General features: G+C 46.4%; 1 protein-coding gene across 1 annotated transcript in view; it reads left to right on the plus strand.

Moving 5' to 3' along the window:
- The first annotated feature begins 406 nt into the window (after window positions 1-406).
- Window positions 407-25,035, plus strand: part of WNT5B (Wnt family member 5B) — a 116,826-nt gene continuing 92,197 nt past the window's right edge. The window contains exon 1 of the mRNA XM_081310882.1: window positions 407-1,303. Coding sequence (XP_081167008.1) covers window positions 1,298-1,303 — 6 coding nt within the window. The 5' untranslated portion in view covers window positions 407-1,297. The remainder of the gene's footprint in view (window positions 1,304-25,035) is intronic.

Raw genomic sequence — 25,035 nt, forward strand, 5'->3', positions numbered from 1 at the left:
ACAGAAGCATTTCCCATTTGAAGCTTCTCTGCATCAGGCTTCCCAGGCTCAGAGACCTGCCCGTGCCGGTGCTGGAGGAAAAGGGACCAGGACTGAGAGGGGAGTGACCTGTGTTTACAGAGTGGAAATAATAGCTGCTGAATCACTCTGCATCTTTGAGGATTCAAAGAAGGTTAAATTGAGTGACCGTGTTCGACGTAAATATGAGATATTGATGTACACTCTCCTGTTCTCAGAGATTCGAGCTCCGTGGCCCGAGAGGTAGGTGTTCCTGGCAGGCGCGCAGGGCACAGGCTCCGGGGCGCCCCGCGAGGGTTAGACTCGGGCAGGTCCCCCGGGTCCTTTCGGAGGAGGGGACGAGTTCCGGTAGGAGGCGGCTGCGGGCCTGTGGGGCCAGTAGCAGGGGCGGGGTGGCTGGCCTGCGGGCAGGGGGGGCTCTCCTCGTGCACCCCCGCGTCAAAGTCCCGGGCCGCTCTGTCGAATGCGTGCGGGTGGCGGGAGGCAGGTGCGGAGGTCACGGTCCCAGCAACGGGGAGGAGCCCTCAGGAGGGGTGTCGCGGGCTCGGCCGGTGGGAAGGAGCGAGCTGGGGGCCGGCGCGGCTGCCGGGGGGCGGGGAGGCGGCGCAGGAGGCGGGGCGGAGGCGGCGGAGCCCCGGGATCCACTCGCCCGGAGCCGGCCCCTACACTCTGAGCTGCGGCCGCCGCCTGCCAGCAGCCAACTTGGGGCCGAAACTTCCTCGGGTCCCGCGCTCGGAGAAGAGCGCGCCATCCAGCGACGGACGACCCACTGCGGCGGCCCACGCCAGGCGCCCCGGGCCCAGGACCTCCCCTGGACTCGGCCCCAGCTCCGCAACCGCGATTTCTCCCGCCCGGCCAGCTCGGGGGTCCAGAGCCCAGCAGGGAGCCTTCCCAGTGGCAGGGGCGAGCGCGGACTCCGAGGGCTGGAAGTGTCCGGCTCGGGCCCAGCAGCGTCTGCTTCAGCACCTAGGGGGCCGGGCAGACGCTCTGTGGGACCCCCAAAACAGGGCGCACTCGCCCGCGTCGCCAGCCCCTCACCCACCCCGGCCGCGGATGAAGAGTCCGGTGCGGCTGCCCGGGCGGCCCGCGCGCTGAGAGGAGCGGGCAGTGTTGGCCCCGGACCCCACCCGCGGGGCAGGGCTCCGGACCGCCCCCGGCCCCCGCGGGCCGCGCCTCCACGCCCCGCGGCGCCCGGCCGATCCAGCGGTGCCGGGCGCTGCGAGAGCCCGGCCGTGTCGCGCAGAGAGCCGGAGCCCGCGGGCCTGACAAGCGGCGGGACATGCAGGTAAGCGCCCGCTGCCAGCTGTGGGAACCCGGAGCTGCGCGGCCGTCCCCTGGCTCGTCGTCCGAGAGACGCCCGGTCACTTCCCGGGCCCCCAAAACCTAATGGGGCTGCCTCCGGCTTCTGGATCCTAGGCGCTCAGCGGGCCGGCTGGGTCTGGGCGCGGCGGGCGCTCACGGACCGGGAGCGGGCCCTTCTCTGGCTCACCAGACTCTGCTGGCTCGGCTTGGTCAGGTGGCGGGAAGGGAGAAGGAAGGCGAAGGAAATTACCCGGCCCCGCTGCGAACAAAGCTGGGGCTGCCTGCCTCTCGGCGGTGCTGCTGCTGCCTCCAGCGAGCGCGCGGCGCCCGGCGAGGAGGGCGCGCTCCCGGCGCAGGCAGGTAGGGCGCGGGCTTCCTCGCCCTCCCGCGGCGGCTCTGGCGCTCGCGACTCTCGGGTCGCAGAGAGGCGGGCAACCCAGACGGTGGCCCGAACAGCGGCCACCTCTGAGCTCAGGGACAGAGCCTGGGCGCTACCCGCGACTGTCGGGGAGGTGTGAGCTGCTAGAGCTTCTCGAACTCTTCCCAGGATTGGCCCGGCCCAGCTGGAACCCTCCACTTGAGTGTGTCCCGGCCTGGAGCGGACTTGGGCGGGACTGCATATGGATTACCTTAACTCTGGCGAGAGGTCCCTGAATTCTTGCCTCACTCCAGAGCTGATGGAGCCCTGAGAGGTGCTGGTGCTTTCTTTCTGCTTTCTTTGATTGCTTCTCTGCGTCTGGGAGAGATGGGAAGCCACCTCTCTCTCCATCCACTCTGGGCACCTCGTTGAATATTTGGCCAAGCGCTCTGGTGAGAGACGAGTTTCCTGGATATTTGCACCTTACAAATCATTGTAAGACAATTCATTTTGCTTGAAGAATGTTTGGTTCTGTTTTACAGAGAGAGAAACTGAGGTGGCTGAAGCCCTGAAATGGTTGTTCAGCTGAGTTGAGTGGGGAGGGGGCAGTTTGCCCTCCACTTTACAGGTGGTCCTTCTTCACTGTTTTTGTCACCTGGTCACATTAGCAACAGCTTTCAGTGACGGTCACTCTGAGCAGAGTTACAGCCTACCTGGAGGAAAAAGGCTCCAGATCATGTTACCAATCCCCTGAACTTCTCCAATGGCCTAGGAATGTGCTCACTTGCCATAGCTGTGATGGGACATCTGTGCTCATGCCATCAGTGTAGGAACAGAAGACTGTCAGCAGGGCAGGGTCACACTCCTGTACTATTACCAGAACTGATACAGGCCCATGGTGCAAGCCGAGGGTGCCCCCTTCTGTGGTTGGCCCCCAAGGCAGCCTAAGTCCCTGAGAGCATCAGGCACACCTCTGAAAGCTTGAGGACACTTTCCTGCATCCAGCCTCCTGTGGTGGAATGCACATGTAATTTACTTATTGAAGGCAAGATCTCGAGCATAGAGGAGTGGATGCCAGGCCCAGAGCCTGCACCTGCACGTCTGTCCAGACCCACACACAAGTCCTGGCAAAAACATACCGACCTATTTAGAGGTGGAAAGCTGAGTGGTGGTTTTCCTCCATTTCAAAATAAGGTCTGTTCTCTCTTTGATACAGATGATTTGTAGTTATAAATAGCAAGGAGGAGGAGATGCACAAGGCAGTGCTGAAAAGAGACCTCTTTGGGGCCATTGTGAGCAGTGGTGCAGTGCTGGGGTCTTCCTGGTGATGTCAAATGTGGGAGTCTGAGGAAAGAGGCACAGCTATAGACAGCATCTCTACTAACAGGTGCAGATGGTGGTGACACCAGGGCAGGGGGTGAAGAGAGTAGGGGCCTAAAGCCACAACATCAGGGTAAGTCTCCAAGGGTAGCTGCAAGAAACACGCCCTTCTTTTCCTTTCTCTTCTTAAAGACAATCAGGCAGAAGACATATGACACACTGTGGGGTCTCCCTGCCAGGGGAGCCAGAGCCAGTCTTTAAGGAGCTTGCTGGCCCCTTTCCACCCATGGATTCCTACTTTCCCAGGTTCTGATGTTCTGCATTTGAGTAAGGGTGTACAGTGTGTATGTTTGCCCAGAGCGTCTGAAACCAGTTCCCTCCTTAGTACATTTGGTGGTTGTAATATCTCCCAAGGTTTCTTTCTTAGCCCTTTCCTGAATTTTTTTTTTCTATCCAAAAAGTTTAAAGAGTGTTGCTCAGTGGTGTAGTATGTATTTAGCATGGATGAGGCCCTGGGTTCCATCCCTAGCAATGATGATGATGATGATGATGATGATGATAATGTATTCCACAAATTGCTGTGAAAAGAACAAAAATCTAGGATTGTTCTTTACCTATGTATTTCATCCTCCTCGTAATCTAGTGGTAACTGGAAATATTTTGTTTGTTCTTTTGTGTTGTGGGGATGGGATCCACGGCCTCACGCATGTGCATGTGAACAAACATGCCAACCATACCTCTTTCCTTGGGCTCCTGTGCCTGACATCACTGCTCGTGGTGGCTCCAAAGAGGTCTCCTTCAGCATTGCCCTGTGCACCTCCTCCCCCTTGCTATTTATAACTACAAATCATCTATATCAAAGAGAGAACAGACACTATTTTGAAATGGAGGAAAACACCACTCAGCTGAAGCTCAAATGATTTTTTTAACTAATTTTAGCTGTAGATGGACACAATACCTTTATTTTATTTATTTTTATTTGGTGCTGTGAGGATCGAACCCAGTGCCTCACATGTCTTAGGCAAGCACTGTACCACCAAGTTACAATCCCAGCCCCTCAAATGATTTTTTTAAGACTTTTTGGTTTGTTTTTCTTCAAGAAAGGCAGAGGACCAGGGTGATATGTTCTGATTTTTACCTCTAGGACAGTTGTGCTGGTTTCTGGATTGCCACAGCCTGGCACCTGTAGCATAGGGGCCCATTTTGCATGAAGTGATAGCCCTCGTCTTCCCTGAAATAGAACCCAGCAAGTCCGTGAAAGCCTTCCCCGTCTCTGCGATTCTGATTTGATTCTCCCTGGCTCCTTTTCAAGCTGTCATTTAACTCCTCAATCTTCTAAATGTGCCTTCGGAGTCCACATTTGTTCCAGCCCCACACCTGAATGGAATCCTCTGAGTGTTTGTTATAGTGGTAGTTGGAGGTTGTTTTTATTACTCCTTCAGATCTCTCAAGACTCAGAACAGCAATAGATATAAAAATCCTGAGTGGCAAGAGCTTATGTGAGCTCCATGTAAGGGCATCTTGGGCTGCTTTCTATCAGACTTCTTTAAACTGTATCTGTGTCCAGAAACATCCAGCAGAGGGTAAGTCATAGATACCATGGTAAAAACAAAAAGGCCTGAGTGTTTTTAATCTGAGCAACCTGTTAAAGTAAAAACAACCCCCTATTGGTCCCTAAGGTGTAGTCTGTGCTTCCCACACAGCCTGTTGGTGAGACCCAGAAAATGGACTTATTTGGTTCAGTTCTGAATTTTTCCCTTCAATGAGAAATGCCCCTAGCACCACAGAGCAGGTGATTGCTCTGTTCCTACCAGGCCCCCTCCACTCCTGGGCGGCTCTGTTTACCTGGCTAAATTTAACCCTCCGCCCGCTCTGTCCCTGCTGGACCCACTGGCTCTGGCTCGTGGTCTGGCTACTGGGCTGGCTGCTGCGGCAGTGTTTCCTGACTTCTTTGCCCCTGTGGTTGCAGTTGGGTCTTTTTGTACTGCATGAATCTTCTTTCAGACTTTCTAAAGTTGGTGTCTCTCCTCCCTGCTTCTCCACCCATGTGGCTTTTTTCCCAACTCTTTCCCCATGGGTAATTTGGAACCTGGTTCAGTACTGGGGGCAAACTGTTCCCTGTGCCTTCCAGCTACCATGCATGGAGTTTTCAGGAAAGCTAGACTCAGGCTGCCACTGAAGGTCCTCAGGGGCTGTGCTAATCATGGTCCAGCCCGTTGCCAGACTCTGGGGTCCTTTCTGAGTCACCGAGGTGCTCATGGCAGAAGTACCACCCTTAAAGCGACGGAGCTGTTTTCTCAGAATATTTTTTTGCCCCCCAAAACCTCCATACCTACAAAGAACTCAACCTGCCCATATGTACTGATCCTTGCATTACTGCCTTTTGAGGTTTTTGTTTTTATTTTTCTTTTAGAGGTGGGGTGCACATGTTAGGTATTTTCTCTGCTATCTTTTCTATGAAGTGAGAACATTGGATTAGATTGTCTTAGAGGCCTCTTCCACTTGTAACTTTCTGTCACTTTGCCCAGCTTTAAGCCCTTTCAGATTTTGGAAATCTCTGCTGAGGCCCAGGTCTCAGTTGGGGCTGTAGGCCCTTGGAAGACCGGAAGTGTGTTCCCACCCTGGGGAGGTGGGGGGAGGGGCGGGACTGTTTCACAAAGCATGGTCTCGAAAGCTGGGCTTGTGGTCGCACTGGAGGCTCAAGTTGGGCTCCTAGCTGTGGGCTGTGGCGTGGCAGGGGCCTCTGTGGTTAGCCAGCATCCAGAGGATTAGGATGAGGCTCTGTCTCCAGCTTCGGGTGACTTGGGGGCTGGTGCTACATTCCTGGGGTGAGGCACCAGGAGTCCATTTTTAAATGGTTTACAGTCCTCCCTCCTCTGAAGTTTCCTTGAGCTCAAGAAATGCAGACTCTGAAATGGTTACTCTTGTCTGGGTAATTTATAAAGGGTCAGAAGTGGACTTAGCAAGGCCTGTGAAATGATAGCTGGGCTTGGGTTAGAAAAGGCAGTGGCTTAGAAAGTTCTGGGTTTACAAACTGTAGTTCCCAAGGGTCACTTTTGAGTTATTTGCAAATGTTCAGTTGTTAGATTTGCCCTGAGTCCTGCTGGGGGAGTGAAAAATATAAGAACAAAAATATTGCGTAATGAAACATAGAAAGTAACAACGCTCTTCTGATAGGAGCTGGTGGTAGTCGGGTTTGCTTCTGAGCCTCACGCTGCCCTTTCCACTTTGACAGGGAAAGCCCCGGATTAAAGGCAAGAAGCCACATAGCAGCCCTAAGCTTCTGGGCTCTGTGACTGTGTTGTGCGGCCCTGGTGTTATGCCCTGGGCCTGAGCCAGTGGACAGAGTGTGGGAAAGAGGCTGGTACACCCCCACCCACTTCTCTTACCCCCTGTGTTGTGGAAAGTTGAGTTGAGTCCCTGTCATAGATTGACCTTGAAGATTACATACTTCACCTATATTTGTTGAGAAGTTTCTCCTGAGAAAAGTTGAGTAATGAATTACTAAATCCTTCACAGAAATTGTGTTGGGGGTGGGGCTGGGGTTGTGGCTCAGTGGTAGAGCGCTCGCCTGGCATGCACAAGGCACTGGGTTCCATCCTCAGCACCACATAAATGTAAAATAAAGATATTGTGTCCACCTAAAACTTAAAAATAAATTAAAAAGAAAGAAAGAAATTGTGTTTGGGGTTTGAGACCTACAGTCAAGGCAATTAAACCCTTAGCAACATTTGGCACGTAAGTTTAGAAGTTCACAGGCAAGAGCCCAAGGGGCACGGAGGTGGCTGGACCTTATCAACTGGGGAACCTTAAACATGGCTGAGTTCCTCTGTGTATGAGTTTTGATCATTTGTAAATTGGAAATAGTACTTTAGACATGTCCCCAGCAGTTGCTGAGAGGTGTTACTGTGAGTAGTGGATGGAAAGCCCCAAGGCCGTGCCTGGAGCTCCTCAAGGCTCTATCAGGGTTGCACTGATGAGAGTCTGAAGGTCAGACAGCTAGAGCTCCTGGGCAGCCTGCCCCAGACTTGTCCTGTGCTAAAGGTGGAGGGTGCTGGCACTGAAGATGTGGCTCAGAGGTCGAGCCCTTGCCCAGCATGTGTGAGGCCCTGGTTTCCATCCCTAGCACCTAAAATAAATAAGGTGGCTGTTTTGTGTGGGTCATTTGCAGCACACCCCCCGCCTATGTCTAAGGAAACAATTCTTATGGATGTCCGCTAGGTGCCAATCAGGCACAGAAGTTGTTTTGATCAGCATATAGAGGGGAATAGAGGATTAGGGAATGACAGGGACAGGACACATGTCCAGAGTTGGCTGTCATGAAAGAAAGAAAAGTAATGTTCCATAGGAGCCTTGGATTCTAATGTGTCCTAACTGGCTGATACTTGACCAAATCCCTACCTGAGGAAGAAGGCATCTGGGGACCACATCTTAAGACACAGTTTCGTTTTTAATTGAGCAAGTGTTGATATATTCCCTGTGTTTGCAAATTGCTCAAAATCTTAGTGTGTGTGTGTGTGTGTGTGTGTGTGTGTGTGTGTGTGTTGGGGGGGTTACTAGGAATTGAACCCAGGGGTGCTCTACCACTGAGCCACATCCCCAACCCTTTTGATTTTATTTTAAGATAGGGTTTTGCTAAGTTGCCCAGGCTGGCCTGGAACTTGTAAACCTCCTGCCTCAGCCTCCCTAGTAGCTGGAATTTCAGGCGTAAGCCTCTGTGCCGCCACTACGCCCAGCTACTCGAGAGTCTTAAAAGGTCAAGCCAGGTGCAGTGGCACACATTTGCAATCCCAGCAACAGGGGAGGCTAAGGCAGGAGGATAGCTTGAGCCCAGATCTTCAGGGCCAGTTTTGGGCAGCAGAGTGTCTCAATAAAACAAAACAAACAAACAACAACAAAAACTTGTCAAATTTGGGGTTTTTCTTAAAAAGGTAGCCTCTGTGAAGTCTCATCTGAAGTCAGATTTAACAGGCAAGATCAGATTTGAGAGCCTTCTGTTTCCCCTCATGCCAGTCTATATTCCACTGTGAGTCAGGGTGGAAAGCAAGGGGATTCAGGAGCCAGGCAGGTAACTGAGAAGAGTGAGGGAAAGGGGAGGGATTAAAAGGCAACTGGGAGGGCCAGGCCTGCTCAGTGGTAGAGCACTTGCATCCCACACCACACACACACACACACACACACACACACACACACACACACACTTTGGGAGAAGGAGGAAGCCCTGTGGCCAACCTGGGAGGGCGTTGTACCTAAAAGCATTTGAATTCATGTATTGAAAACTCACTGAGTCGGCCCTACCAACCCCCTTCCCCCAGGCGTCAGATTGAACTCTGTCAGGAACCAAGAGTAGTGAACTGATGCAGTTGGCTAGCAGGAGCCTTCCAGCTGACAAGCCAGACCCACTGGCCCTTCGAATCCAGGCCCTTTTCCATTGTGGAGCTGATTGCCACACCCAAGGGGCTGGACCAAGTCTTTCAACTTCTCAGGGTCCAGGGGTCACATTCTCAGTGCTGCTCCTATCCTAAAGTCCCAACTTCTGTAACAGGATGGCCTCTCTATAGAGGTGTCAAGAGCCATTATGAACGGATGTTAGCCACATCCTGAGATTCCTCTTCTTACACACTTCGGGCATCATTCCTGACAGGCACAGGGAGTTTTCACACTTCCCTGACAAGACCCTCCTTGCCTCTGTGCTGCTTAAAACAGCCCAGACCTGGCACTGTAGCTGACCAAGCCCTCCCTCTGCAGCCAGCCTGCCCCCTGCCTCCCTGGCCAGCCTCAGCCCGTATCACACCCCATGCCTCTTAGGGCCTTCTTATGTCATGTGCATACCTTGTATTCTTTTAGGACCCGCGTACCTGCACTGCCTGGGCCTGGCCCTCTCCAGCTCCTTTCTGTCCTGGGATGGCTCCTTCTGTCTATCAGGTCTCAGCTTCTCAAAGAGGCCCTGGTGTGGGAGTTAGCCACCCACCCCAGACATTCTGTTCCTGTGTCCTCTAGAGCGCTTATCGCACCACCTGTAGGTCTCCTGTCTATTTATTATCACTCTTGTTAAATATCTGCCCCCCACTGTGTTTGTCCTATTGTCCACTACTTCCTCAGAGCTGAAGCAGTGTCTGAGCTTAAAAGGTGCTCAATAAAGATCTGCTATTGTCGACCTTAGGGCAATGAACTTAGTAAATGTACAGCATGTTCCTTGCTAGAAACAGGCCCCTTTGCCTAATAAGTATGCCATCCTTAATGGATTTCTGCTGAGAATTGAATTAGTCATATAACAAATATTGATTCAGCTATGTCCCAGGTGCTGGGGAGATAAGACTGCTCCTGGCTGGGCATGGTAGCTCATGCCTGCAATCCCAGCTTCTGGGGAGGCTGAGACACGAGAATTACAAGTTCGAGGTCAACCTTGGCAATTTAGCCAGTCCCTGTCTTAAATTTTAAAAATTTAAAAAGGGCTGAGGAGGTAGGTCAGTAGTAGAGCAATTGCCCAGCATATGTAAGGCCCTGGGTTTCACCCCCAGCACTGCAAAAATAAACAAACAAACTCAGGAGTTTTGGTTCAAGTAACTTCTACTACTCACAAATGGCTAATGTGCAGTCTTCCAAAACCTCTGAGTTTGTCATTCCCCCCATATCTTGAGCCAAATTCTGTATTTCACAGCATAATTATTGCAAATTTTATGCCAATTTTTTTTTGGGGGGGGCAAAAAAATGGAGTGTGACCAATAAGTAAAGCTTTATTTTTTTATTTGTTTGTTTATTATTTTTTGGTACCAGGGATTGAACTCGGGGGCACTTGATCACTGAGCCACATCCCCAGCCCTATTTTGTATTTTATTTAGAGACAGGGTCTCACTGAGTTGCTTAGCACCTCCCTTTTGCTGAGGCTGGCTTTGGACTCGTGATTATCCTGTCTCAGCCTCCCGAGAGGCATTGGGATTACAGGCATGCACCATTGCGCAGAGCTCATGAAGCTTTTTTTTTTTTTTTAAATGTGCTGGTATTACTTAAAAACCATTTATCACTCAATTAGTTTTGGGGCAAGGCACAGAATATTCATAAATATACATTTAAAGTGAATAGTCCAAATGGAGGGGTGTCATTTCTTTTCTTTTTTTAAAAGAGAGAAAATTCTTCAATATTTATTTTTTAGTTTTCGGCGGATACAACATCTTTTGTTTGTATGTGGTGCTGAGGATCGAACCCGGGCCGCATGCATGCCAGGCGAGGGCGCTACTGCTTGAGCCACATCCCCAGCCCCATGGAGGGGTGTCATTTCTTTGTGACAATTTAGTGAACATTTTTCTGGTCTGGAAAAGAAGAGTTAACACATTAGTTGTCATTGATTTGTGCATTATAGTCTAACTATTACACTTGAGAAAATTGATTACAGGGTTGCAAAGTATGGACTTACAAAATTTAGTCTTTTGCATCTGAAGATACAACTCTGCTGTCATTGTTTTTTTTTATTTTTTTAGAGAGAGAGAGAGAGAGTTTTTTTAATGATTATTTTTAATTTTCGGCGGACACAACATCTTTGTATGTGGTGCTGAGGATCGAACCCTGGCCGCACGCATGTCAGGCGAATGTGCTACCGCTTGAGCCACATCCCCAGCCCTGTCATTGGTTTTTAACCTAACATCCGTCTCAGTGCCACTCACGGAAGATGTGTTTACAGTCGGTTCTGCAGTGTTCCAAATAAACTCCCAAGTCTGCTTTCAGAAATATACTGAAGCTCCTGCACTGAGAATTTTAGGCTCCAGTCTTGGAATGCAGGAGAAGACAAATGTGCATCCATATGCATCCATATGCCACTGGTGAATACATTGCTGCTCTGTTTTCCTTTTAAGTGGCATGATGAACAGCCCTATCCCATGCAACGATTACATGGTGACAGGTTACAAACCAATTTTTGGACTGAAAAAACAGGGTGTGAAATTACGGCATGTTTCCCTGTGTGTGTGATCAGACTGAGAAATGGTGAGGGAAGCATGAGGCAGTTTCATGAGGGCTCCATCCCCAGTGCCCTGCATCTCAGGCTCTCAGTCACTGTTAAATGACATGAGGATGGCCATCTTGCTAGGCTGTCATTCCAGATGACTGACATCATCTCTTAAGTAAGAGATTAGCACATTTATTGGATACAGCACCAGGATCCAATAAAGCCTTGTTGCATATAATTTGAAAAGAACTAAGAAGAAAAAGGTCTCCTGTTGCCGAAGACAGTGGCATTGTTGCCTCCTCTGCACGGCCATCTCTCGACTTCCAGGGCGCCTCCCTCTCCTAGGCTCCCCTCCCCACCACTGACTACGGATGGTTTCCTTTGTCCTTGGACTCATCTCCTCTCTGCAAAAGGCTGATGCCTGTAAATGCTGTGTGGGCTCTGACAAACTGCACATCTTCATTCTCCTGCCTGCTCCTCTCCCTTGGCCCTGGGCAGGTAGGCAGATTGCTAGGCAGGATCTTCTCTAGGGTTACCTGCTTCTGACCTTCCTCCCTTAGACCTGCTCTTCACATGGACTTTTCTTAGTCTCTTCTACTTATATCTGTAGAATCACATAGATATTCACAGGTGTATGTGTATGGGGTGTGTGTGTGTGTGCATGGTGGAGGGCAGGGGTTGTTGGTTTGCAGAGCTGGGGTTGTTGGTTTGCAAGCATGGTAGGTGAGTGCCACACCCCCGCCTGATGTGTGTTTCTTTCTGTGCTGTCTCCCTGCTCCTCAAGGGCAAGGACCAGCTTACACTTCTGGCTTCTGTGCTGTCATGTGGCCTGGTATACATCAGGTGCACAAGGTTGAAGATTAAACTTATCCAGATGCCTGGACAGGTGTGTGGTCTATTTTCTGGTAAGTCACTGAATCTGTGCAGAGCCAGCCCCTACGGTTTCTTTGCCTTTTTGCTTGCTAGCTGTGTGATGAGCGTGATGTCCAAATCACTTTTATTTTTTATATGTACATTTTTTAGTTGTAGGTGGACACAATTCCTTTATTTTATTTTTAGGTGGTGCTGAGGATGGAACCCAGTGCCTCACATGTGCCAGGCAAGCACTCTACCCCTGAGCCCCAGCCCCAGCACCCCCAAGTCACTTTTTGGTTCCCTAAGGTTGTTCTAAAGCCAGGCTTCTGAACCTCAGCACTGAGGATATTTGGCTCTGATCATTCTTGGTTGAAGAAGGCTGTCCTATGCACTGGAGGATGTTGACAAACAGACCCAGCCTCCACTCACTAGATGCCGGTACCACCCTGTTCCCAGAGATGACACCCAGGGATGTACCCAGCCTTTGTAAATGTCCCTGAGTGGCAGGGACACAGAAGAGCCCCCCCCCCCCCCCCCGTTGAGGTTCATTGTTCTAAACTGTCTCTAATTTTTTCCTGACAACCTTTCTTTGTTTTCCCTTCCCTCAATCCTTGGGAATCGTTTCCAGTTTTGTGTCCTATTTCTGTGCTGCTACCTGAGTGTGGGTGCTGTGGAGATACGAATGATGGCAGCAGCTCTCCCAGCAGGGGTTTGTCCCTGTCCCACCCCACAGTGCTGTCTGTCACCCTGCTTCCAGACAAATCCTACTGCTGCCCTCCTGATCCACAAGCAGCCACCCTGCTGGTTAAAAGGGTGGCTGAGAGTAGCAAGACATTTTGTTTTATGCTATGTAGTTTGATTAGAATATCAGCCTTGCACACTCAGTCTAGGGGTGGTTTTTAACCCTTTAGAAGTCTTTGCCCACCCTGTTGATGTCCTCTGTTCAGTAGAAATACATGGCCTTTAGGGCCATGGACTTGGGTTTGAGCACTAACTCAGCCATTCACAACCCTGGCCTTTTAGCTTTTCTGAGATCTCGTTTCCTTTTCCCTTGAACTGGGATAATAATGCCCCACTCACAAGAGTGGGTGTTTTTCTTTTTTGATAACTAAATGTGATAATTTATGTGAATTCTGGTGAAGCCCTGCACATCATATGAATTCTGTCCATGTTAAGCTCCTTCCTTCAACCCTTCTTTGAAAAAAAGTGAAAGTGTTGAGAATTGTCACCAAAGATGCCTAAGCCCCTACTCAGACTTTGGTGGAGAAGTGAGCATGTTATAACTTGGTTTATTTTGATAACTGGAGAGACAAATGGGGAAATTCACTTTATGACAGCTACTTTAACCAACGAAGCTCTTGAGAGCTCTACAGCTCCAGGCTCTAGAAATTTCCCGAGAAGACCTCCTAATCTGAAGTGTGGGCTCTTGGATGGCAGAAGTGATTCTCCTCTGTGCTCCTCTGCCCACTGGCGATCCTAGCACTCAGCATAGTTGCTGCTCAGCAATACTGACAAAGTGAGCTGGAGATACCTAAGGAGTGCATGATTCCCAATTTGTGAAAGCTGGTCTTGAAATAACCCGACTTCACAATACTAAGACACACTGTTGGAGATCAGTATGCATCTTAAACTCAATATAGAATCATGATTTAATTGGGAGTGCTTTTCTTTCTCTCTCTCTCTCTCTCTCTCTCTTTCTTTTCTTGGTACTGGGGATTGAGCCCAGGGGTGCTCAAGCACGGAGCCACATCCCCAGCCCCACCCCGCCCTTTTTAAATATTTTTTTTTCTTAGTTATAGTCGGACACAATACCTTTATTTATTTTTAAATGTGGTGCTGAGGATCAAATCCAATGCCTCGCATGTGCTAGGTGAGCACTCTACCACTGAGCCACAACCCAGCACCCGCAGCCCCAGCCCTTTTTATTTTTTATTTTGAAATAGTCTCGCTAAGTTGCTAAGGGCCTGCTAAATTGGTGAAGCTGGCTTTACACTTGAGATCCTCCTGAACTTCTGGGATTACAGGCATGCACCACCATGCCTGGCATGTTTCTTTCTTAGTAGTATAAGATAATGGTGCATTTTAGTATCACTTCTTGGTAGTATAAGATAATGGTATATTTTAGAATCAGTATTTGGCAAAATCAGGTTACATTCTTTATCATTGTTTTCAAAGGTGACCTATTGTCATTTCCTGTCACCTACCATGGTGTTCCCATGGAAATGTGCTTCTGATTTTGCCAAACGCAATATTTAGAGTGTTGCCTTCATGTTGAACCTCTTATTGACTAAGAGCTAAAATTGAGATAGGAAATTCTAGGCAAAGACCAGATGCTCCAAGGACCCTGAACCCCAATGTGTAAGGATCCTGGCTTCCCTGCAGCCACCTGAGAATCAGGAGTTTAGGATTCCTGCCTTCTGTTAATAGGGATCTGGGGCCAATAAATGAAGTGCCAACAGTCTCCCAGTGCTTTGTAAATGGATTCATGTACCTCACCCTCTGCCTATCTCACCTGGAGTTGTTTGAAAGTAGTTGAGAAGGACTGTAAGGTGCTGTTCTTTCCTTTAGGACAGGAGGATGTGAAGAGTGGAAATGTGACCCAAAGATTTCTTTAAATCCACTGACAAAACACAGCCTCAGGTGACTCAGGGGTGATTCATACCTGGCACTTGACTTCTTATTTGTCTATTTCTAGGACAAACAAGTTTTCTCTTTGAAAACTCTGTAGAAGCTTGTCTGGTTAGGTGAAATAGTATCCCGAAGGATCAAGAAGAAGTTACATTCTATAGCCAGAGTGCAAGCCCCCTCCCCCTTCCTTTTAATACTTCCCTGTTTCACTGTCTTGGCATCGGAAAATATGTCAGATAAAACATTGCTAACATGAATTTTTTTTTTGGGGGGGGTACTAGGGATTGAATTTATGGGTGCTCTACCACTGAGCCACAAATCTCAGCTCTTTTAAAAAAATTATTTTAAACTTTTGAGAAAGGGTCCCAGTAAGTTGCCCATGCTGACCTTAAACTTGAGATCCTCCTGCCTTAGTCTCCCAAGTGTGCTACTGTTCCCTGGTTAATGTGGAGCGAAGAAGTTCTAATGAGAGAGAAGGTCTAATCTCTTACATGCAGTGTTTAAGTCCTACAGTACATCAGGTGCCAGTTCAATCCTGACTCCAAAAGTTCACACTGACTGTAAGACCACTATCTAGAGGTGACCTTGGGCAAGTCACCCAAACTCACCTGACCTCAGTTTCCCCATCTGTTAAAATCCCCCCAGGCTGGGCTGGGGCTATGGCTCAGTGGTTGGTTGAGCACTTACCTCGCATGCGTGAGGGTTCGATCCTCGGCACCACATACAAAAAATAAATAAATAAAGATACTGTGTCCATCTACAACTAAAAAAATATTTTTAAAAAATCCCTACAGGGTTGTTATGAAGTCTGAATGACATGAATCCTCATAAAAGTGCTTATATTAAATGAATGTAGAACCTCACACATAGGAAGCACTCAGGAGGTGTTCACTCTAATTATGCTTCAAAATAACCTCCAAGAGGAAAAAAAAAAAAAGTGCTATTGGGCAATTGCCAGGAACTAGTTCTGCTGACAAAATCAACCGCTTGGTTATGTCTGGGATGAAGGTGTAGAGTCGGTATTATTTTCATTCTTAAACATGGCATTAATAAGCTACACAGACATGTCAATTTGACAGTAATATGATATGAATAACATTGCGTTATTTTTTGGTTGGGGTTACCAGGGATTGAACTCAGGGGCATTGGACCACTGAGCCACATCCCCATCCGTATTTTGTGTTTTATCTAGAGACAGGGTCTCACTGAGTTGCTTAGCACCTCGCTTTTGCTGAGGCTGGCTCTCCCAAACTGCTGGGATTACAGGTATGCACCATTGTGCCCAGCCTTAACATTGCTTTTTTTTTTTTTTAATATATTTGGTTGTCAATGAACCTTTATTTAATTTACTTATTTATATGTAGTGCTGGGAATTGAACCCAGTGCCTCACACCTGCCAGGCAAGCTCGATACCACTGAGCCACAAACCCAGCCCTAACATTGCATTTTTGATACATACAGCTTGTTATATTATAACCAATCAAGAATCCTGGTCAAACCCTTACCAGATGGCTTTTAAATATTTCTTTACAAGTGAGATTCTGGAAGGGTGCCGTTAACGGTGAGAGCAGAGGAGGAAGAGACTTAAGAGAAAGTTTTCCCACTGTTATGCTTTTTTTTTTTTTTTTTTTTTTTTTTTTTTTTTTAAAGAGAGAGTGAGAGAGGAGGGAGAGAGAGGGAGGATTTTTAATATTTATTTTTTAGTTCTCGGAGGACACAACATCTTTGTTGGTATGTGGTGCTGAGGATCGAACCTGGGCCCCACGCATGCCAGGCGAGCGCGCTACCCCTTGAGCCACATCCCCAGCCCCCCACTGTTATGCTTTAAAGCCTGGGAAGCCTCAGACACCGTGCTACGCTGTGGTTCAGTGTAGATCACGGGCCGCTGAGAAGAAAGCCTGAACCTACTTCCACAGTTGAGGGTTAGGGAGAGCCTAACAGAGTGAAGTTCCCGTGCTTCCTGCACTCTGCTCATTCTTTACCCCTTACAGTATGTTGCCACAGATGAATGGTAAAAGTGCAACTTTTGGGGGGTTGTTTTTAGGTGCTGGGGATTGAACCCAGGGTCCCCTGCACATGTCAGGCAAGCACGCTACCACTGAGCTCCACCCCCAGCCCACTTTTTCTTTTTAATCAAATGTATTGGCGTATAACTTACAGGTAATAAAATCCATACATTGTTTAAGTGTGCAGGTCAGCAACTTGGGGCAAGTATGAATATTCATGCAACACAGCCCTCATCAAGATATTTCTCCTTCCCTGAAAAGCTTCTTGTCCCCCTTCATCATGGGCACATAACACTACCCTGCTGATTCAGGCAACCGCTTATCTGATTGGACTGATTCTGGATTCGTTTTACCTGTGCTAGAGTTTCACATCAATAGAATTGTACCAGAACTAAGGTAGGTTTTTTTTTCTTCTTGCTTTGATGTTCAGCTTCTTTTTCTCAGCACATCTGTGATATTATTTATCTGTGTTGTCAAAAGGATCAGCAGTTTATTCCTTTTTATTGCTATAATTTGTTTATTTACTTATTTTTTTTTTTTGAGAGAGAGAGAGAGAGAGAATTTTTATTATTTATTTATTTTTTAGTTTTCGGCGGACACAACATCTTTGTGTGTATGTGGTGCTGAGGATCGAACCCGGGCCGCACGCATGCCAGGCGAGCGCGCTACCGCTTGAGCCACATCCCCAGCCCCTTGTTTATTTACTTCTAATGGACATTTGGGTTATTCTGGATTTCAGTTAATAAGACAATCTCTGAGGGCTAGGGATATAGCTCAGTTGATAGAGTGTGTCTCCCATGCACATAGGCCCTGGGTTCAATCTCCAGCAACACACACACACACACACACACACACACACACACACACGAAAAGACAATCTCTGTCTTTTAATTGTGATGTTTAGTCTATTTACACTTAATACCATCTTTTAGTTTTCTTATTTTGAAATAATTTTAGACCTGTAAAAATGCTGCAAGAACAGTGTAGAGAATTCTTGCCTTTACTTAGTTTCCTTTAATGTTAACATTTTATGTAACCATAGTACAGTCTAACTGAAAATTAACATTGTTACAGTGTTGTTATAGTCTAAAATTATAGGTCTTATTCCAATTTATTCATTTTTCCCCAACTTTTTTTTTGGTGGGGAGGGGGGGTTACCAGGGATTGAACTCAGGGGCACTCAACCACCAAGCCACATCCCCAGCCCTATTTTGTATTTTATTTAGAGACAGGGTCTCACTGAGTTACTTAGCGCCTGGCCATTGCTGAGGCTGGTTTTGAACCTGCTATCCTCCTGCCTCAGCCTCCAGAGCTGCTGGGATCACAGGCGTGCGCCATGCGCCTGGCCAGTTGGTTCTTTTTTAAAATCAGCATTCCCTGTATATAATGTGTCCTCTCCGCACCTCTACTTTTAAGATTTTATACTTATTTTAGCAGTTGAGTATGATGTGCTTAGGCATGGTTCTTCTTTTGTTTGTACTTTAGAGTTTAGATCTATAAGTTAGCAGTTTTTTTTTTTAATTTGGGAAAATTTTGGTAACTATTTATCCCAATATTTTTTCTGTGCCATTCCCATCCTCTTAGCCTGATACTTTAGTTCTATTAGGCTGATGAATATCATCACTTAGATTCCTAAAGTTCAGTTCATTTTTCTAAAATATATTTTTAGTTGTAGATGGACACAATACCTTTATTTTACTTATTTTTATGTGGTGCCTCCCACATGCTAGGCAAACGCTCTACCAACTGAGCTACAACACTAGCCCAGTCATTTTTCTTTAATTAATTTTTTCTCCTGTTCTTCAAACAATTTGTCAATGTCTTAATGTTTACTGACTTTTTTTCCACCATCTACAATTTGCTGTTACATTTGTTAAGTTACAGACCTATTAGTTCTTGAAGTTCCATATTATAGTTTGCATTTTTCTGCTGAGATTACCTACCTGTTCCCACACTAAGGCCATATTTTTATGAAATTCTTTGAACATATTTTCTTTTAATTGCTTAAATATAATTATGATAGCTGCCTTAAAGCTTTTGTCAACTTAGTTCAACATCTAGGCCACATCAACTTTAATATCTTTTGACATTTTCTCAACATTTCCCTGTTTGTTGTTTATTTTGCATCTAGTGATTTTTGGTTGAACATTAGACATTATAATCACCTGTTTTCTTTTTCTTTCTTTCTTTCTTTTTTTTTTTTTTTGTAGTTGTACATGGATACAGTGTTTTTATTTTTATTTATTTATCCTTAATGTGGTGCTGAGGATTGAACCCAGCCTCACACATGCAAGGCAAGCACTCTACCACTGAACTACAACCCCAGCTCATGATCACCTGCTTTTAAAACTCTAGATTTTGTTATCCTATTCTGAAGTGTGCTGATTTTTGTTTTGGCAGAAAGTTCAACTATTGGCTAATCCCTTTGTGCCAGCATAGGCTTGATCTGACACTTGGCTAATGTGGCTCTGCAGAAAGCACAAACAGCTAGGCACAGTGAATCCCAGTGACTTCAGTGTCTGAGGCAGGCTGATCCAAGTTCAAAGCCAGCGTCAGCAACTCAGTGAGACCCTAAGCAACTTCATGAGATCCTGTCTTGAGATAAAAAAGGCTGAAGCTCAGTGGTTCAATCTCTAGTACAAAAAAAAGAAAGAAAAAGAAACAATGAATGAACAAACATTAACTTGACAGTTAATGTTAACTTCTGACTCTCCTCTTTTCCACAGATCATATTAGGACTTGGTTTTAGTACTACATTTCTTTTTTATGGCCAAATAATACTCCATTGTATAGTTAGCTCACTTTTATTTATGGTTTCATCAGCTGATGGACATTAGTGTTGTTTCTGCTTTGGGGCTATTATGAACAATGTTGCTATCAACATTTGTGTTTAAGTTTATAGGTGGAAATACATTTTCATTTCTCTTGGGAAGATACCTAGGAATGGAATTGTTGGGTCAGGTGGTAACTCTATGTTTAACCTTTTGAAGAAATGGCAGAGAGTTTTTTCAAATGGCTGTATCATTTTACGATCCCATCAGCAGTTGTGAGGGTTTCAATTTCTCTGCATCCTTGTCAATACTTGTTAAAAACTGCCTTTTTTAAAAATTATTATTATAGCCATCTTAGTGGGTATTACTGTGGAGTGAACTGTGTTCTCTGCTATGGGTGGAATATGGACAATGTCCCCCAAAGTTCCAGGTGTTAAAGATTGGTCCCCAGACTGATGCTATTGGAGGCGTGGTAGATCTTTGGGAGGAGGGGCTTTTAGGACTCGGCTCATTCCCTCTATCTGTCATCTATCTATCTTTCTGTTTCCTGGTTGCTCAGCCATGTCCTCCTGCATGATTTGCCACCCTCAATAGAGGCTCATAGCAATTGGCTGCCTGATCATGAACTAGAACCTTTAGAACCATAAGCTAAATAACCCTTTTCTCTTTATAAGTTAACTTCCTCTAATATTTCATAGTAGTAACACAAAACTAATCAACTCATATGTCAAAACCCTAGCTCCCATGTGATAGTATTTGGTGATGGAACTTTTAGGAGATAGCTAGAGTTAGTTGAGGTCATGAAGGCTGGGCCCTGCTTGGTTTGGTTATAGTTTACCGGTATCCCCAAGGTTCATGATGATCTTGGGCGGGGGGGATCTTAAGAGGTGGAGCCTAGTGCAAGGTAATTAGGTCATTAGTATGCTGTCCTTGAAAGTGTTGTAGGACCCCAGTTAGTTCCTGAGAGTGAATTGTTGTGAAATGGCAATATTGGCTCTTCCCCACTCTTTGACTTTCTGTCTTGCGTGTGATCTCTCCCTCTCACCATGATGTGACACATCCAAGAGGGCCCTCCCAGAGGTGAAGCTCATGGGGCCAACTGATCTTGAATTTTAAGCTTATGAACTAAATAAACTTCTTTTCTTTCTACATTATCCAGCCTGGGTATTTTGTTATAGCAGTAGAAATTGAACTAATACAGGCATTCATGATGGGACTAGTGCTCTGATAAGAATAGACATCAAAAGATTCTCTCTTTCTTTCCCTCTCCCTCTCTCCCCCCCTCTCTCCCTTCCCACCTCTCTCTCCCTCTCTCCTGTGTGAGAAAACAGTGAGAAGGCGATGGTCTAAAGCCAGGAAAAGAGCCTTTCAGAAACTGATTATGCTGACATGCTGTTATTGGACTCCTAGTCTCCAGGATCGTGAGAAAATAGTATTTTGTTATGACATCCTGAACAGGTAGGAAGTGGTATTTCATTTGGTTTTAATTTGCATTTCCCTAATGGTTAACAGGATTGGGAGTGTAGCTCAGTGGTAAAATGCATGCCTAGTATGCATGAGAACTTGGGTTGATCCCCAGCACTACAACACACACACACACACACACACACACACACACACACACACAGTTAATGAGAATGAGCATCTTTTCAGGTGCTTATTAGCTGTTTATATATATCCTTTTTGGAGAAATGCCTATTTAGATTTTTTTCCCCATTATTTTTTAAATTGGGTTGTCTTTTTATTGTAGAGATGTAAGAATTCTGAATATATTGTTGCTTAGCAGATATATATGGTTTGCCAATCCTTTCTCCTGTTTTGTGGGTTACTGGCTGTTGGATACATTGTGCCACTGGAGATGGAAGCTGGAAACTTTAAGTAGCTAAGATAGATCTCGGAGGCAGCTTGCATTACTGACAGAGGAAGAAACCTGAACATATTTGGAAAATCTCAACAAATCATGACAAATTGGCAAAATATAAATCTTCATATTTTAGTAGTATTGAATGTTGTTTTCTGACAGAAGTAGAAAATACCATAAATTGTCACTGATGTTATTGGGGTGTCAGTAGCTCAGAAGCTGGGGGACTTCCTTTGGGGACAGATGTCTTGTGCATCCTCACACCATCTTACAGGGAGCATTGCCTGAGGCAGCTCCTGGTGGGAGCTTCAGCATCTTAGGGGCATTCAGATGCCACAGGAACTTGAGCTTATGCCTACAACGTCTTTATAAGTTTAAGGGGAATGAAAGTCCTTCAAAAATAAGAGTACACTTTTTTGGAATGGACACATTTATCATTATATGTGGTGACAACTCTTCTCTCCCTCTCTCAAAATACTATATTGGGTGTCTTTTTATTTTTATTTTTATTTCTTTGTACTGGGGATGGAACCCAGGGCCTCACCCATTCTAGGCAAGCACTTTACCACTGAGCTGCATCCCCAGTCATTAGTGTGGTCTTTTGAATAAATATGAATTGAAATTAATTTAGTTTGTATTTTATGACACCTCTTGAGATAATCGGAGCTAATCAGGGCTCACAAGATCCTCTAATGGAACATTAGTATCTTGTTAAACTCTCTGGGAGGCATTTCTGGGAGTTCCGTTTCAGTGGCACGTCTGCCATTGGTGGGGTCAAGTGCCCTGTGCCAGGCTGATCTTCCCTCCACTAGTGACCTTACAGTCTATGGGAATCATTTTCCTAGAGCAGGTGATAATACGATAATGCTTCGCATGTGTGTGTATGACTCATGCAAATTGCTTTGCTCTGCCATTTGCCCATCTGTGTGGTAGTAAGAATGCTTTGAGGTGCTGGGATGAAAGATGAGGTGGACAGGCCCTGACTTGAGGAGCTCTGGTTTTGAGAGCTAGCTGTGTGACCTCAGGCTAATGCTGGCCTTTTGGGACAGTGTCCTCAGGGGCTAATGTCGGCACTACCGGTCCACCTGATATTGTGGGGATCAAATGAAATGGTATATCTGAGTGAACTGGAAAACTGCACTCATTTCGGCAAAGTACCATGGGAAGTACTTTTGGGTCTGTTTTGCCATCTTTCTGCCCTCCAGAGTAAATCATGCAGCATTGCAAATCAGAATTTGGTCAGGGGTGGCTTATAGGTGCCCATATCAAAATAGGCTAGTGAGAGACCTGGGAGGCCTGAGAAGGGATGATGGAACTTCTCACTCTGGAGCTTTTGCAGAGATCTCCACACTGTTGGGCTCTCTGGCCCCAAGATGGTTTCTGTGCAGACCTATTTACTGAGCTTTCTGTCTCACATGTAACTTCCACCGGATGGTTTCTGTGGTCTCAGGAGATCTATGAATCCTGTGTTCTTAACTTGCTGTCATTTCAGAGCTGCAGGGGCTTGTCAGCATTTCAGCATGGCAGATCCATTTAATCCTCATGGAGTTTCTCCGTGGCTGTTTCCCTGGGGACGCGTTTTCTGTCAGCCTCCCCATATTAAACATACACACACAACCTCAGGTTCAGGATTTAGGAGGGTACACGAGGTGAAGCGAATTAACCGAATTCCTGTGGAGAGCTGTTTTCCCTCCAACATACACCGCGCTTTCTTCAGAAGAGAAATAAAAGCCCTTTTTAGGACAGATAACTGGGCAATGTGGCTCACACCCATGCCATAAGCTAAGTGTAGAAGATTGAGCTTTTACTGTGTTTGGTTGTTAGAGCAGAAATGAAATCGGGCGTCCTGAAATGCAGCTGGGGCTACTCCACAACGCACTGCCTGTAAGCGCTTCTGCCATCGAGGAGCGCGTGTGGTTGTGGATGTGATGGAAGCTTTGTGTTTCCACCGACCAAAGTGAATTCCCCATCACCTTCGCGGAGACCCTGAACGGTAACCGCAGGGACTCGGGTTATCAGACCCTGGCGCTGCGCCTTTGGCTGGCCACTCTCTGCCCTTCCCTGTGGCTGGATTTAGTGCACATGGATTAACTCTTCGGCTGTCCCGTGGACTCAGTTCCACAGTGAAGGTGTTCTGCTTGGGCGGCTGGGCACCAGGGCCTTCGGTGTGTCAGGGCTTGGATCTTAACGTTCCCCAGAAGCTCGTGTGTTCAAGACTGGGTTCCCCAGCCTCTGGCAGACTGGGAGGTGGGGGGAAGTTTAGGGGAGCGGGGCCTAGTTGGAGGAAGTGGGGTCATTAGGAGCGTGCCCTTGGAGGGAATCTCGGGACCCTTGACCCTTCCTCTCCCGCTTTTCATTTTCTAGCTGCCACTTTGTGAGAACTCTGCTCCTCGTCGCGATGTTGGCCTCTCCTCAGGCCCAGAGCCACAGGGTCAAACCATTGTGGACCTCTGAAACCATGAGCTAAACTAAACCCTTTCTCCTTTAAGTTGATTTATGTCAAGTATTTTGCCACGATAGAGATCCGACTAACACAAGTGTGGTTCAAGTTGTCTCCAGAGCTGACTATGGAACAGCAATCCAAGAAGCCTGGACAGCCAGGGTAGAAGACAGACAGCCAGGATGAATAAGCAGTCCTTATACATCAAGGACTTCCCCAGATGTGCTGGCTGCTGGAGGAGGGGCCACCACTTAGGTGACACTTGGGCACCTCTGTTCAGGCTGCTATGACCAATCATCCTTTCTTCTTCCCATTTTCTTTGGTAATTTCCCTTACCGTGCTCTTCAACGTGACAAGCAGAGTCAGCTACTAAAAATGCTGAAGATACTCTAATGAGAGGGGTACTTTGAGTAGAGATTATGTGATTCAAGAATTATTTACTCATGGTTTTGCAGCAAGATGCTCTAACATGAGGGAGACATTGTCTTTGCCTTTAAGGAGCTTATGTTGTGCAGGAGAAATTTAAAATTACACAAAGTACTCTCATACAGGGCAGAACCATTTATTGTCGTTGGGAAGTCACTGAACTTCTCTTGAGCATCAATTTTTTCATCTCTAACAGGGGTTCTGAGAATTCACATTGCAGATTACTTAACTGTAGAACAGAAAAAAAAATTGTTTAATTTATATACATCACCTTTTCAAATGGCTACTAAGTCATTGGAACATAAATACTTTTTTTTTTTTTCTGTCACATTGCCATGGACCAGACTCAGAGCCTCATGCATGCTAGCCACTTATGCCCCTCATAAGTACTTACTAAGTTGATTGGACTGAATTATTTAATAAATAGAACTACTAGGTGTTTGTTGTTCTGGAGCCTCTGTAAAAATTACTGAGACACTAAAGGTGAATGGAACCAAGAATCCATTGACTCTTAGATGCCTTTGGTGTTGTGTTATGCTTTTATTTATTTGTTTTTGAGACAGGGTCTCACTGTGTTGCCTAGGCTGGTCTCAGACTTGTGGGCCAATCCTCCTGCCTCAGCCTCCCAAGTAGCTGGGACTACAGACTGTTAAATAAAAATAGTGCCAATTACCTATAAGACAATGCCTTTAACATAGTCCTTTGAAATGTATGAATTATGCCAGTCTCTTGCTTTAGGATTCTTTCATCTGTTCTAAGGCTTGCTCCATTTTTTTGCCTCCAGGTATATTGTTTAGCTTGTGATAAGCATCTCTTTATAAGAAAGAACCCAGCTTCATCTACCTGTGCAGATTATCCTTAGTCCCATGAAGTTTTTGGTTGTTGCCTTGAAAGAAAATATGGAATCTTGGTCATTCCTCCAATGACAAACATTTGATCCACTAATATAAATTTTATATTATGTTGGCTATTTCTGTGCTTTTCTTTGTGTCATTGAAACGTCACATTTTTCAATGCCAAATCATGATGTCATCTTTTGATGACATGGCAATTAGACTCAGCATGTGTAATACCAACCAGCCACATTATTTAATTGGTGTGACAATAT

This window comes from Spermophilus citellus (assembly GCF_964194105.1).
Source record: "Spermophilus citellus genome assembly, chromosome: 10".
NCBI lineage: Eukaryota > Metazoa > Chordata > Mammalia > Rodentia > Sciuridae > Spermophilus > Spermophilus citellus.